The sequence below is a fragment of the Typha angustifolia genome, chromosome 15 (assembly GCF_048772165.1).
Source record: "Typha angustifolia cultivar Huaian chromosome 15, ASM4877216v1, whole genome shotgun sequence".
Taxonomy (NCBI): Eukaryota; Viridiplantae; Streptophyta; class Magnoliopsida; order Poales; family Typhaceae; genus Typha; species Typha angustifolia.
In genome coordinates, this window is record NC_133253.1 from 16413560 (window position 1) to 16431422 (window position 17863).

The window sequence follows — 17863 nt, forward strand, 5'->3', positions numbered from 1 at the left end:
CTCAATTTAATATAAAAATTAGCCTCTTTTGGCCAACGGGATTGTACCGTTGAATTTTTCACTATTTAATATATAAGAAAAAATTAATTTTTTTAATAAAATATAATTATTTATCTATTTTGTATTACACGACCATCGTCTTCGCCACTTAAACTATGGATGGGGATGAATCAATCGTGAAGAGTCAGCTTCACGTTGCGGTCTATGGCTCGAGGCATACGACAACACTTCCCTTCTTCGCTAAGTTCGATGTCATCAATGCCTACACCCCGATCTCACTATTACACACTTAACTGCTTGTCAAAAAGGTAAGTCACTAAATGTATCGACGTTGTACTTTTATATAAAGTACAAAATACCTTAATATTTTTTTCTAAATATTTTATGATAAGATATATGATATGATTTAAAAAATTATTTTAATATTAAATTTGGTGGTTGACTAAATTGATATATAAAAGTTTGTCGCGAGATTCACATTGGTCGAAAACTCTTCCAGGCCAACATACTTTTCTTTTGATGTCGCCTAAGTCCGAGAATAACTGTATAAGTCTCATCTCGTGGAAGATGGGATATTGTCTTCTGTCCTACGATAGTGTTCTCCTAATCGTTTAAGAGTTAAAAGGTATAGACATGATAAATATTATTTCTAGATACAGATTCTAGCCAACATATTAAGTCACATAGTTTAGACTTCAAATCTTATGCGTCATCAAGCTATAAGATATTATTTTAAGTCATTACATTATCGAACTATTTCTCTATACGACCGCACGGGCTATCAATCAATTAAGCTAAGTGGAGCTATTAAGTTAGACTAATAAATTATCAAATAATTTTTTTTATAATAATTATTTAAAATTAGACTAACCCTAAGACCTACACAAAGAGGTGCCTACCAGCTTTTCAAAAGTAAGATCCTCTACCACTCAGGTGTTCCTTCTCCTTAAAAAGGGTCAAAATGTGCTGAAGCTAACTACTTCTTTCGGATAAGTACTATAGGGAGCAGATGAATTATAATATTCCAAGTACTAATTAGACTAATAAATGATGAGACGTAAACTCTTATCTTTTAAGTTCAATATTTATATTTATAAGTTAATAAAATAAAATTTTAATCTTATCATAATTTAAAAAAAAATTCAAACGAAATGGTAATAGTTTGGGAGTGCCTAATTTAAGGTGGTTGACTTTTCGCATTGTAATGTCGGACCAGACAAGCCAAGTATTAAATGGCAAATGTGAACTGCTCAGAATTCAGAAGCACGTTCCAGTAAACGGCATGCTTCACTTCTCAAGTCTCAACCTCATGCTCAACCAAACCCACCACAAACACTTTATAGCTTTCCCACTAGAAAACAATTATTTCCACAATTCCACTAAGCTAATACCGACATTTGGTTGTCGAGAGAAGCCGGCGACGAAGAGGGATTTTAACCCCGGAGGAGATTGACTCCAGCTCGAGAAGCACAGAAGCGTAACCAGAGTTCTTCGGATCTGTGACAATTACTGCGAATTAGGTACTCTCTTAAGCATGCCTTGTAATTTGTCGCAGCCCTTAAAAGTTAGTGGAAAGATATCTCCTTTGCTCTTTTGTGCTTCTTCAGTGTGCATATGGTACCTTGTTATCAAACACTTGGTAGGTAGATGCTATAATACGACCATTTAATGTAGATTGTGCTACCTATTCTGGTGTTTTAGAATGTGGGTTTTGCTATTTCGATTTGATTGTGACCTTTTGTGAAAGGCTAGAGAATTAAAAAAAAAAAAAAAACTCCCATCTTGTTATCCTTTTTGTTTCAGCTTTTATTGTTCGCTGGAAATGGGTATTGCTCTTTGGGGCTATTCGTTGCTGTTCTTCACCTGGATTTCACTGTCTTGGGGCTTGAACTCCGAAGGAGAAGCCCTCCTAGATTTATCCAGGAACCTCATACTACCGTCATCCATAAACTCCACCTGGAATTCTTCCGACCCAACTCCTTGCAGATGGGAAGGAATCATATGCGACAGCAGTGGCAGGGTGGTGTCATTTGTCCTGGCAGACACTGGAATTTCTGGTTCATTAGGACCTGAGATTGGAGTGCTGAGATATCTACAGAAGATTGATCTTAGTTTGAATAGTATATCTGGGTCAATCCCATCAGAGCTGGGGAATTGCACCTTTCTTGGGCACTTGGATATATCCACCAACTCCCTCTTCGGCGAGATACCAGCTACTCTCTACAACCTGAAGAATTTGTCATATCTGTCCCTTTTTGACAACTCTCTTAGTGGAAAGATACCGGAATCACTATTCCATAATACAAATTTGAAGACGGTCTACCTCAACCAGAATAACCTTACTGGGCCAGTTCCTTCTAGCATCGGAAATTTGACCAATGTAAGAATCCTCTGGCTGAGTCAGAATGTCTTGTCTAGTGTTTTGCCCCTTTCAATTGGCAATCTTACTAAGTTAGAGGAGCTCTATCTGTTTGATAACCAATTGACTGGCCATCTTCCAAAATCATTGGGTGCAATCAGAGGGCTTAAATATGTGGATATCAGTGCAAATGGTTTTGTGGGGGAAATCCCTTTTTGCTCTAGCAGTAGCAAGTTGGAAGACTTAATCTTGTCATTCAACCAATTTAAAGGTGAGATCCCAATAGGGCTGGGAAATTGCAGTAGTTTAGTGACCTTTGCAGCTGCTAGCAACATCCTATCAGGGCACATACCACCCTCGATCGGTTCACTGACCAACCTCTCAATCCTTTACCTATTTATGAACTCTTTGTCTGGGTTAATTCCACCTGAGATTGGTAATTGTAGATTACTGACAGATTTACAGTTGCATGAGAACCAGCTTGAGGGGGCTATACCAAAAGAAATGGGAAATTTAACTATTTTGCGGAGCCTATTTCTTCATAGAAATCACTTGACAGGAGAGGTTCCTGTAGGAATCTGGAGAATCCCGAGTCTTGAAATGATCCTCATTTACAGTAACTCTCTCTCTGGAGAGTTGCCTTTGGAGATGACTGAGCTTAGAAATCTGCAGAATATTTCTTTGTTCGATAATAAGTTTACAGGAGTTATACCTCAAGGTTTGGGGATCAATAGCAGTCTAGTTCAGATTGATTTCACCAATAATAGTTTTGTTGGCGGAATCCCTCCGGGCATTTGCTTTGGGCAGAAATTGATAATTTTTGTCTTGGGGTTTAATCTGCTAAATGGTAGTATTCCCTTGACTGTTGGGAACTGCTCTAGTCTGGAAAGGTTGATTGTTCAAAATAACAACCTCACTGGTTCCATTCCAGAGTTTGCAACAACTTCACGATTGTTATACATGGATCTAAGCGCCAATAAGTTGAATGGTTATATTCCTCGGAGCCTGAGGAATTGTGTCAACCTTACTCTGATAAACTGGTCGAGAAACGGACTCTCTGGACCAATACCTAAGGAAATAGGAAACTTGGTAAATCTGCAGGTTCTCAATTTCTCCCATAACAGACTTTATGGTCCGCTGCCGCCTCAAATTTCACAATGTACTAGCTTGTATTTGCTGGATTTGAGCTTCAATTCCCTGAATGGCTCAATACCATCAGCTTTAACCAACTTAAAACTTCTCTCTCGATTGGTACTGCAAGAGAATCAGTTTAGCGGTGGAATACCAGATTTCTTGTCAGGATTTAACAGGCTAATTGAGCTGCAGTTTGGTGGAAATATTTTGGGAGGTAGTATCCCTTCATCATTGGGCACATTACTCAATGTGGAAATAGCATTAAATCTTAGTGGCAATGGACTGACAGGCCATATTCCAGGAGAACTAGGAAATCTGATAAGGCTGCAAAGCTTGGATTTATCTCTCAATAATCTCAATGGAAGTCTATTCCCATTATCTGATCTTTCTTTGCTTTATGTGAATGTCTCGTATAATGATTTCACAGGACCAGTACCAGAAAATTTTGTAAAGCTTCTGAACTCCTCACCTAGCTCATTTTTGGGCAATCCAAACCTTTGCATCTCTTGCCTATCAGGTGATTCATCTTGCGTGAAGAATAGTGTTCTAAAACCATGCAGTACAACAAACAATACAAAAGGCATCAACAAGATTAAGATAGCAATGATAGCTCTTGGTTCATTGCTCTTTTCTGTCCTAGTGTTACTTGTGCTGGCTTATGCCATTTTCAAGCATAGAAACAGAAAACCAGAGGAAGGACCATCTTTACATGACGGATCCTCATTACTGTTTAATAAAGTCATGGAAGCCACCGAGAACCTGAATGAAAAATATGTACTTGGAAGAGGAGCCCATGGAACTGTTTACAGAGCTTCAGTGAGTCCAGAAAAAGTGTATGCGGTAAAGAAAATAGTTTTTTCTTCTCAGCAAGGAGCGAATGCAAGCATGATTAGAGAAATTCAAACAGTTGGTAGAATCCGGCACAGGAACTTGGTAAAATTGGTTGACTTCTGGTTGAGAAGAGATTATGGATTGATTTTGTACGACTATATGGAGAATGGGAGCCTTCATGATGTTCTACATGAGATTAAGCCACCACCAGTTCTACAGTGGAACACACGTTACCAGATAGCTCTTGGTACTGCCCAGGGATTAGCTTATCTTCATAATGACTGCAATCCAGCTATAATTCACCGCGATATCAAACCAAAGAATATATTGTTGGACAAGGATATGGAGCCACATATTGCAGATTTCGGCATCGCCAAGCTCATTGATCAAATTTCTGCTTCTCCACAGTCCTCTGTGATAATGGGCACTATTGGGTATATGTCTCCAGGTATGAAATGGATAATGCTGAATATGAGACCATATTGTTTTGGCTTTGCAACTATGTCAAACAGCATTTTCTTGTTGCTCATTGTCATGGCAGTCTTTACAATCATATCATAATAACATTATATTGATGCTATTTTTAATCAGCTAACTTTAGTTCAAGTTCTTTCTCTCTAGAGTTTGACTTGCAACTAATTGTATAAGTTAATCCAATATTCTTTTGTCCTTGCAACAGAGACCGCATTTACAACTAGAAAAAGCAAAGAATCAGATGTTTATAGCTATGGAGTTGTCTTACTTGAACTGATAACCAGGAAGAAGGCCTTGGATCCATCATTTCCTGAAAACAATGACATAACAAGCTGGGTCCAATCAACCTTGGGAGGTAGTGGTGAAATTGAAGAGATTTCTGAACCAAATATTTTTGACGAATTAATGGGATCTGCTGACATGGAAGAAGTACACAAGGTACTTTTATTGGCTCTGAGGTGCACATCAAAGGAAGCGAGTGAACGGCCTTCCATGAGAAACGTTGTGAAAGAACTAACAGACATCAAATCTAATGCTGGTCATATACCAAAACAGAGGAAACTAGGATCCCAGGTTTTGTAGATTTTAGCTATGTTCATACATTTCAGATTCCTGTAAACTTTTCCTTCAATTTGTCCAGCCATCTATTTAGTTTAAAATGCAAGATGTATTTGTTTTCTTTACATAAAGATGTACATGAATTAAAATGTCTCTTTTACTGTTGTTTTATTCACAGAAGATGAAGCAAACCTTTCAAAGTGTATTTCTAGCATATAAGCATCCCTTGGAAGATGATATATCTCTGATTTAGTCCTTCTATCAAAGAGATCTATGATGTAACCCTCATCTACCCTATCTAAATACTCGATTACCATTTTCTTCCCCCCACTATGTGATGCTTTATTGATTGCAGAAGGAAACGGGAGCTTAATTTTTGTTTAAATATCATCAAAGAACGGATTGGCTTTAGCCTTTAGCACATCAAACGTTAGAAGAATTGAGTTGAGTTGGCACTGATTTCAAGGCAAGAGTGACTGAACTTTCTTACCATGATAGAAGCTTCGGAGGCACACAAGGTGCTTAACGAAATGACCCTAAGAGACGAAAATGTTAATACAAGCAAGTTAAAATGATTACATTCCCCTCCCCTAGTCGAGCCTTCTTATTTCTCATACCTCTTAGGGATAATACAAGACGACTACTACTCTTCTCCCTTCTTTCTTCTTTTCAGTGCGGGGACTGGGAGCGCTCACAAACATCAAATAGATTTTCACCCACCGGTTCAAATTGTTTTGAGAAAATTAATCTGCAGAGAAAAATAAAGAGATTAGCACATAAAAAGGAAGAAAAGCAAACTGAGAGAAGATACACCGCAACGATTCGAGTTGCAACCGTGTTTAAAATTATTCGGTGTCGTCCTCCGTGAAGCCGCTAATTTTGCACTCTTTTCTACTATATTTGAACATCGAAGGGCACCACTCGCAAGAGTCACTCATGAAAGTAGATATTCCAACAAAATGAGGAATCCTAGACTGGCCTTATGACTTATGAGCACCATATTCCATCTACTTCAAGACACCTTAAAAACATAAGGCCCCACTAGGCTCTAGATTATCAGTTCTTTACCATTTTGATTAAGAATATATATTTTGAACTATTCTTACAGTAGATTAAGAGAAAAATATTTAAATTATTCTACACATAAGTTCAATTATAATTTTATCCTTAATTTAGTTCAAATTAATCAAAAAATCCTCTCTTCTCACTCCTTAATGTTTTTTTTTTCACCTCTCAGCTCTCTTCTGCACCCATCTATTTCATTTTCTTCTCTTACTTAAATATGCATTGTATACCTATAATAAAATAGCGAGCATATCAAATATATATCAACTTTCTTATTGATTTAGTATGCAACTGCAAAATTTCTTTAATTTTATAAGTATCTTCGTTACCGATAAAAAACATACATCTTTACTTAAGTCTTTAAAAGTACAAAATTAATCACAATGAAAACAAATATGATAGGTGCAACTTTGATCCTTACTCGGCTTACAACAAATACAAACAATTATATACAATATACAAATCCTCATCATTGCCCTCATAGTCAAGATTTTTGACATTTACTTTCGAATTCATCTGATTCTTGCTATTCAATATGAGATTATTTTTTTCGAAGTCTTTTGTTACCATAACAAAGATATTCATCTTCCAAGGAAAGTCTATATAAGCCTGCTTATCCATCCCGTGGTATTTACTATTTATCATTGCATTTATAATATTATTATAATAATTGAATATTTTCTGTACAATAAGATAGTAGTCAAATGATTATAAGTATTAAGAAATAAATTCAATAGATAAAGTGTCTTATCCTCATAACGGATTTTGACCTCCAAATTTTATAAGTCAGCAAGTATTTTATTATAATCTTTCATTTGGTTACTCAGTTGAGTACCTTCTTTAAATCAAAGCCAAAGACCTTGTTAATATAAAGTCGATTTTAAGTGCTTTTTGTTATGCACTTGTCTTCTATTGTTTTTGACAAGTTCTTTGGCAATGTCACTTTCATAATAGAATTCCTCTGGGATATATTTCAAAGGCAATTTCAGTGATCTCTTCTTAATAAATTGATGCAAATCGGGTTAGATCGGATTGCATTATAAAAATATTAGACTCGATGGGTCTATATTTATCTTTTAATTGATTCATGTATATTTCTTATGTACGCCCTTAAGAAAAGTCTAATTAAATCATTTAAGCTATTGAGGCAAATTTAATTAAATCACGTAAGCCACTAAAATAAGTTTAATTAAGTCATGTAAGCCTCTAAGATAATTCGTTGTTCGAGTTGTATAAGTCTATAGAGCTAAGTCCGAGTATGGCTCATTATATTCGACCTCTATATATATAGAGGCTGGACTTAATTGTTTATGAATCTAAGTATCCAAGCATTGAGAATTTATTGAGTTTATTTTTTTTTTATTGAGACATTTCCAAACCCTAGCTATCGCGTTCCTCTAACAGTTACTTACCTTTTTGCTATCCGTCACTCTCCAACGACTGCCAAAATATCGGATATTTATTGTTATGACTTGTTTAGACCTTGCTCAACTCTTTTATTTATATCTTATCATCCGGATCTTCAATTTAGATAAAATTAGAACAATTAGAACTTTAACTCACGAGGCTATCACCACCTAAATTTTATAAATTTCTTACATCTAAATCAATCCAAATTTAATTCGTACCACAAACAATCAAAATTCGTAGATAAAATAAGATGCAATTCTTAAGATGAGAACCTAGGTTCTAATATTAGTTTGTTATGGGAAAGCTTTTACAAACACTAAATAGATCTCATTTATGCATTTAATTTTTTTTGTAAAATTAACAATCTCTAAAGAGATTAACATTTAAAAGAAAGGTGGAGATTATTTCTCTTTTCTAATTTTTGTAAAATTAATTTCTCTCTCCTAGTTGAACGGTTGAGATTAAACGATACTAAATAAAATTAATCAGAAGTACCGGTAATATCAACCGAAAGTACCGATCACTTTTCTAAATTATAAAATTAAATTAGTTATATTTTATTTCTCTCTTAGCTATCCATTTTTGTATAAAAAATAAACATAATAATAAATTAATAGAAGTTTATTATTAAGGAAATAGTTATAAGAATTAAGCAATAAGAAAATACTTAATTTTTAATTTTTTTATAGATTAATCTAGTCATATATATATATATAATATCTTATATAACTTTATTATAAAATAAAAATTTATTTTTAATAATTAATTGGTTAGTGGAATCAGTGCTCTTTCTTTTTACGAACCACGGCAGCCAAGATCACTCCTTGCATATATTGCTTTCCAAAAGAAAAAGCTCGTAACAATCTAAGCAATAGCCGTTTCTTTAAGAATTTATTTTTGTTGCTTTTTCTTTATTGAAGAAAATAGTGGGAAAGAGATCGAAAGTTCAAAGTTGGACTTTGTAATCCTCACAGTCTTGGCGTGGACTCCACTTTACATTTGCCGGGAATAAATCATCTTATGATGACTACTGTAGGCAAGTCGTCTTCTATCGAATGAACCAAAACCCCCACATTCTCTATCGTCTTCATTTCTTGCTATTCTATTCTACCACGACCTCTTTAATTTCCAATTAATCCATGATGAAGAACGCCAAACCCCTTGGCCTTCTCCTCTCCTTCCTCTTCCAACTCCTCCCCGTGATACCATCCCAGCCCACAACCTTCAAGCTCGGACTAATCCTCGACTCGAACTCCTCGATTGGCCAGATCGCTCTCACGTCCGTCCGTATGGCGGTGGACGACTTCTACGCCGCGAACCCCAACTCCTCCGCCCGTCTCCACACCATCACCAGAGACGCCTCCGGCAATGTCGTCACCGCCGCCTCCCACGGTAGAGCTTAACGTTTAATATCTTCGGTTCTCCCAGTCGAGGAAAGTAAATGTACGGCTTAATCAGTGCGCTCTAATTGATGCAGCCTTGGAGCTAATAACCAAAGACAAGGTGCACGCCATTCTTGGGCCCCAATCCTCTACCGAATCCGGTTTCGTCGCAGCCTTGGGCACGCGAGCCCAAGTCCCCATAGTTTCCATCTCCGCGACGAGCCCCTCGGTGTCTCCGGCCCACTCACCCTTCTTCGTCCGTGCCGCCGCGAATGACGCCGACCAAGTCGACGCCATCGCGGCGCTCGTTGACGCCTTTCGGTGGCGCCGCGTCGTCCCGATCCATGAGGACTCCAACTTCGGCGCCGCCTTCGTTCCCTACCTCGTCGACGCCCTCGACAACGTCGGAGTGCGCGTTCCGTACCGCTGTCCCCTTCCCACAACAGCCTCCGACGACGACATCTCCGCGGAGCTCTACAAGCTCACGACCGAGCAGACCCGGGTCTTCGTCGTCCACGCGAGGGTCGACCTCGCCACTCGTCTCCTTCGATCGGCGAAAAATGCCGGAATGATGTCAGAAGGCTATGTCTGGATCCTAACTAGCGGCCTCACGAGCCTCCTCGCTTCCGTCGAAGAATACATCTCCCCCGGCTCGATCGACGGCGTCCTCGGCGTCATGCCTTATTTCCCGACAGCGGAGCAGCGGATCCGCGAGTTTAAAAGGAGGTGGAGTCTGCAATTCTTGAAGGATAACCCAAATGTTGGATTAACCGCCGCTACCGAGCTCAGTAGCTATGCTATATGGGCTTATGACGCGGTCTGGGCCATGGCGTTGTCCGCCGAGCGACTCGGAAAAGTTAGACCCGACTTCATCGAATCCAAGAACGGCTCCACCGGTTTCTCCAACTTGGGCGTCTCCCGAACGGGAAAGAGTATCTTGAAAGAGATACTGAACACGGAATTCGACGGCCTCGGCGGGAGGTTCCGGCTAGTCGATGGGGAGTTGAACGTGACGGCGTTCCGTGTACTGAACGTGATCGGCGGGAAGGCGAAGGATGTCGGCTTCTGGACTTCGAGGTTCGGGTTGACTCGGCGGCTGAACTGGAGTAGCAACAGCCAGTTCTCGTCGTTGAGGGATGGACTCGGGCCGGTGATATGGCCCGGGGATTCGGCGGTAGTGCCGAGCGGGTGGACTCAGCCGACAGGCGGCAAGAAGCTGCGGATCGGGGTTCCCCGACCGGTCGATCCCGGGTTCCAATCGTTCGTGAATATTGAGATCGATCCAGAGACGAATCAGACGTCGGCGAGCGGGTTCGTGATCGATGTGTTTGAGGCGGCTGTCCGGCAACTACCGTACGCCATGCCGTTCGAGTATGTGCCGGCGGGGCACGAGCGTTATGATACACTGGTGCTACAGGTAGCTAACGGGGTGAGTACACAAGTTTTTGACCAATCTATTATTTCTCCAACATATGTTACCGTTCTATCTATAAATTATCTACTTAATTAATACACTTCTTTATCATATAAACAGGCATATAAGTATTTTAAAGTAATCGCTCTTGCAAAAAAGAAAAAATGCTTATAAAGTCATTCTCTTAATTAGTGATTTCTGTTAAATTATGAGAACTTTTTAAGACAACAAAACACTTTCATCTAAGATATATTTCTGTCTCAAAAAGTGATTTATTAAATTATTTTTACAAATAATACTATATTTAATTTCTTAATGTGCTGCTTAAATGATAATAGCTATAATAATTTATTAAATAATTAAAAAACTATAAAATAATGATAAATTTATTTAAACTCTTTGAACTACCACTATTTTTTATTACTCATATATACTTTCTATCTATATGTATCACGTTTTTAGCTTTTGATCAAAATTTTAATGAATTTTCTTATAGGGATTTAGGATTCTAGAAGATCATGTTAGTTTGTTAGGAGTCGGGTGTCAAGTGTCAACGAGCCAAACACAAGGAGTTGGGTCTTCCTTGTGTTTGGTTCCAAACTAAATTTATGGAACTCGAACACATTACACATGTCAAGTGAAAAAAAAGAGCTGAATTATTTTTGGCTCAAAAACAATTTGATTTCCGGCTCATTTGGCTTGACGAGCTAAGTCAAGTTCAGACAGAGATCAACTTGACTAGCAAGAGTTAAATTAACAAACTATGAAATGAAAGATCTAATTGTTAAATCTTAATCTAATGACTAACATACATATTTACTAGTTTGATTCATTTGTAATTTTGAGCTTAAATCTTGGCTCACGTTCAGTTATTCATGAATACTAAAAGGTCACAAACAATTGCTTTGGGAGGGTGCAAAGTGGCTCCTAAGCCCCTAGCCCATTTCAAAAGGCCGCCTACCTAGCCTGCTTCACCCGACCACAAACGCGGCCTATTACATCCGATTGCAAAGCCAATTTCAAATCTTCTGAGCTTATAATAGGCAGTAAAGAGCTTCAATATTTCAGTTTGGCTGAGAAGTATTTGACATCATTTATACTGATATCCAACCGGAAACCTCTTCATCATACGTACCCTTAATATTCAATTTCAACTATATTAATATATGTATTTGCAATATGAGACTATTCTTTTGTGTGATAACCTACCATGGAACATTATAGTATATATATGTCTATCTAATTCAAGTGGGCCTTGTGCATCCCTAACAGACCTATGATGCTGCTGTGGCTGACCTAACCATGAAGGCTAATCGATCATCCTACGTGGACTTCACAATGCCATACATGGCATCCGCTATATCGATGGTCGTGCCATTGAAGGACGAGAGGAGCAAGGACGCTTGGGTCTTCCTCAAGCCATTAAATAAAAACTTGTGGTTGGTCAGCGGAGTCTTCTGTGTCTTCACTGGAATCATCATGTGGATTTTAGAACACCGGAGCAACAATGAGTTTAGGGGCCCACCCTCTCACCAATTCGGCACCGTCTTCTATTTCACTTTCTCAACTCTCCTCTTTGCTCACAGTTAAGTGACGTTACTTCCCGGCCCCGTTTATCTCTTTATCTTTATCCATTATATTTATTACGTTGGAAATTAAGTTTAAAAAGTAACAAGTTCACAACGAGGTGGCGTTTCATAAATTTGGTTGTTCGTGTGGATCTTAGTCCACCTCGAACAGTTGGAATCTTGAATGATTTGATTTTTAGTTTATTATAGGGCTTCTCGGTATTAGTTCAACACCATACAAGTTGGGACTGAGATTTATTATCGGAAATGTAGTGCAGATCACTATTAGATGCCACAATCTTTCTCACGCAACAGCCATGATCACATCCACTCTAGTTATATGGATCATTTTGTACTTGATTTTGAATGCTATTTGTTCCAAAAGTTTAATTTATTGGTTGGCCCATCAATGCTTTACAATCTGCAACTCTTTGGATTGATGCAGAGGACAATATAGTTAGCAATTTGTCCAAGTTTGTTGTGATCATATGGGTATTCGTGCTGCTCATCCTGCGATCGAGTTATACAGCTAGTTTGACTTCATTGCTGACAGTCCAACAGCGTCCTGTGAACGACTTCATTGAGCTTAAGAACAGTGGAGGAAATGTTGGTCACCTTCATGGTTCGTCCGTGAGAGGGCTCTTGGTTAGCATGGGTTTTGATGAGTCTAGGCTCAAGGCTCTTGAATTTTCACAGTACAATGATGCACTGGCAAAAGGAAGCAAAAATGGTGGCGTACTTGCCATAGTCGGTGAGACCCCTTACCTTAGAGCCTATCTCAAACTTCACTGCAACAATTACACAATAGTTGACCAAATGATCAAAACAGGTGGATTTGGCTTTGTGAGTTCTTCTTCTTCTTCTTCTCTCTCTCAAACTTTATTATCTTGTGCTATTTTATTTAATTTTGTTCTGTGATCACAACAGGCATTCTCAAAAGGATCATCACTAGTCCCAGATCTCTCAAAGTCGATCCTTAACTTAACAGAGAGCGGCCAGATGTCTGAGATCGAGAGGAAATGGTTCGGCGATCCATCCAACTGTCCAAGCCAAGACAACCCATTGACTTCCGGTAGTCTCAACTATGAGAGCTTCAGGGGCCTTTTCCTCATCACCGGAACTGGATCAATCTTTTGCGCCATAATTCATTTGGCTTTCTTCATCAACCAAAAGAGGCGTGATTTGAGACAAGCCATCGCCACGGAAAAATCTATTGCTGGAAAGCTTCGTTCGATCTGTAAGCTTTACATCGGCAAAGACCTCAGCTCATACGTTTAGAAATATGCAACTAAAGGCATATGGAGAAGTTACTCCGTCGATCACGCCCGCAAGCCCAATGCCGGCAGGAGCTCGAGCTTGCATGTCCAGCTGCAGAGACGCCGAGCCATGCTCATCATATATTACAGAAGGACGTCGTACTTAAACTAGTGGTAACTCCTAATAAGGTGGTCTAGCTCTTGATTGATTTTTAGACTCATTAATGGTGTGCATTTATGTTAGGATAGTCGGTAATCAAACACAACCTTCGATATTTAATAAGTTTTGATAAGATTTTTATTCCTAATGCCCCACGTCACATCAGGAATTACTTTTTTTTTAGTGTTCTAGAATAGAATATCTTGGATCTACAATAATAACTAAATATCATAGTAGGTATATTTTATAATACAAATATTATTTATCAAAATAATATTTTATACCACATACTAATTTATCTTTGATTTGACTATAAGTTCTCTCAAATATTTTATTATAATTTATCACACTTCTTTCCCCTCTCAAACATAATATCATTGTCTTATTATAATTCATCACTCATCTAAGGATAAAAATAGATCGGATATGAATCGTGCTCAACCCACATCTAGATCCATAATTTTTTTTTATCTAGATATGGATATTAGATGGATAGCGAAATTTAAAACTATATCATAACTAAACGGATATGGATAATTTTTTAATACGAATTGAATGTTAAATGAATACAGATACAAATAAGAAACAAATCGGATCTTAAACAAATATGGATACATATTAGATATATTATTTTTGGACAGTAGGTTATTGTATGAGAAATTATATGAAAAAAAAAATCTGGTTATATATAGCTTCGAAACATGTACAGGGTGTTAATGGTGTAAATTACTTATATTATAAGGTGTTATTTGAGACAAAAAAAAATCATAACTTGGTTAGAGAAGGTAGATGGAGGAAGAGTTACTTGGATATTGTTAGCATTTGCCGCACTACGAAACAAGCAATGTCAGAGTTACCATTCTGCCGGCAGTAGCTATTGAAGAAGTAACAGTTCAAGCTTCATTGCTACTTAAAACTTGAGCCGGTACTTAAGCCCATTAAAGAAAAATGGAAAGAAAAAACATACATATATTTAATCTTGAGTGAAGGTCAAATCAATATTTAAGGCAAATATAGAATCTAGCCTTCAGAGCAAGTTTGATCAGATTGAAGTTTGAAGTTGAGCCTAGTTGCACCTCCGCAACTTTGTGCCACAAGCCCAGTCCAAGGTGTCGTGTTACCTTTCAGCAACGAGAAGGTTTCGACCACCCCGGCCATAGGAGAGCAGCAAAAGTACTAGAGAGGCGCGACAAAGAGGATAGGTCAATAAAGCCTTCTTGGCGACGGTGTGGGTGTGGATATAGACTGAAAGATACAGTAAAGATAAGAGGCGGTGGAGAGCATACACTATTAGTCTGCGACGACCATGACAACAGTGGAGGAGAGCATACAATGACGCGGAGGGCAAATGAGCCATAGAGGAGGGGCCTAAACCTTAAGGGGGAGATTAGAGAAGTTGGATTGAGAGATGAATCAGAAAAAAAGGAAGTGAATGTGAGAAAAATGGGTTAGCGGATCTAGTTATTTAGGGTCTGATTTATTAGTTCTATATGGATAAACGGATATTTGATATTTATATTCGTATCTGAGCAAACTACGTTGTTAATATCTATATCCGGATCGAATAAAATATTTTTGTCCGAATCCAATTTGAATCGAGTTGATTAGCAGGTCAATTCAAATTTAATGTGACCCATGTTCATCCACTCTCTTTTCTCTCTTAAATTTCTTCTCAGAATTCATTATTTTTCTCTCTTCTCTCTTCTCTCTCTCAAAAACCTATGTACAGTGACTAATGAATAATATTGAGAGCAATGCTTCACATTATAGGAAGAAATCAACTGTCAATCCCTTATTCGGCTGAAAAATGTAGAGCAAGATAAATCATCATTACATATCGATATCTAATGTCCTCAAATAATAATAATAATAATAATAATAATAATAATAATAATAATAATAATAATAATAATCATCATCATCATCATCATCATCATTATTATTATTAAATATTAATTTAATAATAACTTCTTAAACTTATGTATATATCTTACAAATTTGCTTAAGATTACAAAATTGAGTTGGACATAATAAAAATATATATAATCTAATGTTTATAATATGTTTTTGTTTTACACTAAATAAATAAAGTTCAACTTAAAAATTTTAATTATCAATAATTTAATATTCCATGCAAATAAGTATATTTTAAAAAGTATTATTATTAGATATTATGTAAATCCGATATAATTAAATAATATGTAATTTGATATAATAAAAATATTATTTTAAATTATCTTATTATAAAAATATTATATATATTAACATCAAAAGTATAATATTAAGAATTTATAATTGCTACCTTTCTTTCATGTCTTTTAACAAACTATTAGTAAAAATTTTCAAATGCTTGGTTGCTAATATGAGAATTTTTTTTGGCCATACTTGATCCACTTTGATGTCATCTCTTACTATCTAATGATGTTGGCTGATTAGTATTTATCAAATTGATATTGAAGATATCAAACCTGTCTGCAAAGTGTCAAAGTGACTAGAAGATTTGTCACAAACAATTTTGCTAGGTGTATCAGAAGACCAAGTATTTTCATTCATAATTTTGTCATTTGGTTCATCAGATGCAAAGCATAGCATCTGTGGTAATATCATTTCTCACTAGAAATATGATATCTTTAAAATGTACAAATTCTTCGTCCCAAAAACATTCAAATCTTGTGTTACTTTGGATAGTGAATTTTTTATTATTATTATTATGTACAACAATTTGTCGGTTCAAAAAATAAATTTAGCCTAAAATTATTTGACCAAATATTTTTAAATATACTTTCATCATAAAATTTAAATCTTTATCATTTGGTGTGATTGGCTCGTGCAATACGCTAATATGTCGTTACAATCTTATCTACTTTTATTTTTTCGGCTCTTATAATTTTTGTAATACTTGTAGAGCCTCATCTATCTAATTTTTTAATTGACCCTTGTGTATATTAATTTAAGTTAATATCGAAAATTTTATTTTATTTATTTTTAGTTATTGGGGAGTGAATTTGGTTAGTAAAATATAAATAAAAAGGGATGTTTTGTTATTGAACTTGACTGGGAGTTCCTGAATGGTGAAGAGAGAAGACCTCATCTATTGGGTTCTGATCCCTTTAGAAGAATAAATTCCCTTCTTTATTTAGTTGACCTTACCGATAGTTTAGTGATCATGAAAATATTAGCAAACAGACTAACATAAGAACAATTCTACTAGACTCTGTAGAAGTTTTTTTTTTTTTCATGAGCCAGTAGGGCTATCAAAAAAAAGCTTATGGGTTTAACTCGAGCTCTAAATGATCTGGGATTTCTAAAGCTCTGATTTCTGTTGACCCATTATTTACTCTCATTTTCCCTCAGAGATTTATGTTCACCTAGGTATATCCAGGCACCCACAAAAATTTCCTGAATTAGTTTAGAGTAAGGAGAAAAGTTTAGATCTAAATTTGAGCAACTGTGAAGTTGAATCTTCCTACTGATGTAGTATATAATCACACTTCAAAGTTGTTAGTTTTTTTTTATAACACTTAAATGTCAAAATTAGTTTCCTTTCTGTCTTTACTTTCTCGTTAACTTTGTTTTCTGTTGACCTTTTTAAAGTTTTCAAGTCTAAACTACTAGGATATGAATTTTGTCTCTTAACCCATTAAGCCCACAAATTGTTTGAGTCAACTCTAGTCTCATTAAGATGGAGATGAGTCAAGCCATCCGAGTATTTTCATCCCGAGTTAAGTTTAAGTCAAATCGAGCTAGGCTCAGCTTGCTCAAATTATATCCCATATGAGCAAGGATTGAATATATAATACTGAGTTATTAAAATAATGTTTTATTTTTAAATTTATTAAAAGATAAAATTATCTTGATAATAAAAAATTAGAAAAGAGATAAAATGGATACTTATCTCAATAAATAAATAAATAAATAAAATTTGTATCCCAATTTCTTTATTTTTGTTTGGTTGACTGACTTCCCGTTAACATCAATGTTAAAAAACAGAGGCTTCCAAAAAGATATGGTATTATAAAGGTGAATAAATAATTTCAAAAGTATATGCATTAAAAAAGACCAACATTTTTTATTTATTTTTTGTCTTCAGCAGCATTTCACATAAGAAACTGGGACTAGAATCAGATATCGCCGTCACATCCAAGACCATTATTTCAACTCCCGGGCTTTTAAATTCGGTTAAATCCATAGCAACTCGATTCGCACACAGTGCAGTAATAACGAAATCAACCAAAGAGAGAATATAACGTCT

General features: G+C 36.5%; 2 protein-coding genes across 2 annotated transcripts; both read left to right on the plus strand.

The window, feature by feature from the left end:
* The first annotated feature begins 1279 nt into the window (after positions 1 to 1279).
* LOC140779860 (uncharacterized) lies at positions 1280 to 5527 on the plus strand. The gene is made up of 3 exons (XM_073125157.1): positions 1280 to 1520; positions 1804 to 4772; positions 5004 to 5527. Exons 2-3 carry the CDS (start codon positions 1823 to 1825, stop codon positions 5378 to 5380), a joined length of 3327 nt encoding a protein of 1108 aa, XP_072981258.1. The 5' UTR covers positions 1280 to 1520; positions 1804 to 1822; the 3' UTR covers positions 5381 to 5527.
* A 3378-nt stretch (positions 5528 to 8905) lies between these two features.
* On the plus strand, positions 8906 to 13716 carry LOC140778997 (glutamate receptor 2.9-like). The gene is made up of 5 exons (XM_073123930.1): positions 8906 to 9223; positions 9309 to 10642; positions 11900 to 12212; positions 12641 to 13038; positions 13123 to 13716. The coding sequence occupies exons 1-5, from the start codon at positions 8971 to 8973 to the stop codon at positions 13471 to 13473; spliced, it is 2649 nt and encodes an 882-aa protein (XP_072980031.1). The 5' UTR covers positions 8906 to 8970; the 3' UTR covers positions 13474 to 13716.
* Positions 13717 to 17863: the final 4147 nt, after the last annotated feature.

Coding starts and splice junctions, on each gene's coding strand:
- LOC140779860 (XM_073125157.1), top strand. CDS start 1,823: ATGGGTATTGCTCTTTGGGGCTATTCGTTGCTGTTCTTCACCTGGATT. Junction 4,773..5,003: donor TATTGGGTATATGTCTCCAG/GTATGAAATGGA, acceptor TCCTTGCAACAG/AGACCGCATTTACAACTAGA.
- LOC140778997 (XM_073123930.1), top strand. CDS start 8,971: ATGATGAAGAACGCCAAACCCCTTGGCCTTCTCCTCTCCTTCCTCTTC. Junction 10,643..11,899: donor TGCTACAGGTAGCTAACGGG/GTGAGTACACAA, acceptor CATCCCTAACAG/ACCTATGATGCTGCTGTGGC. Junction 12,213..12,640: donor AACTCTCCTCTTTGCTCACA/GTTAAGTGACGT, acceptor GGATTGATGCAG/AGGACAATATAGTTAGCAAT.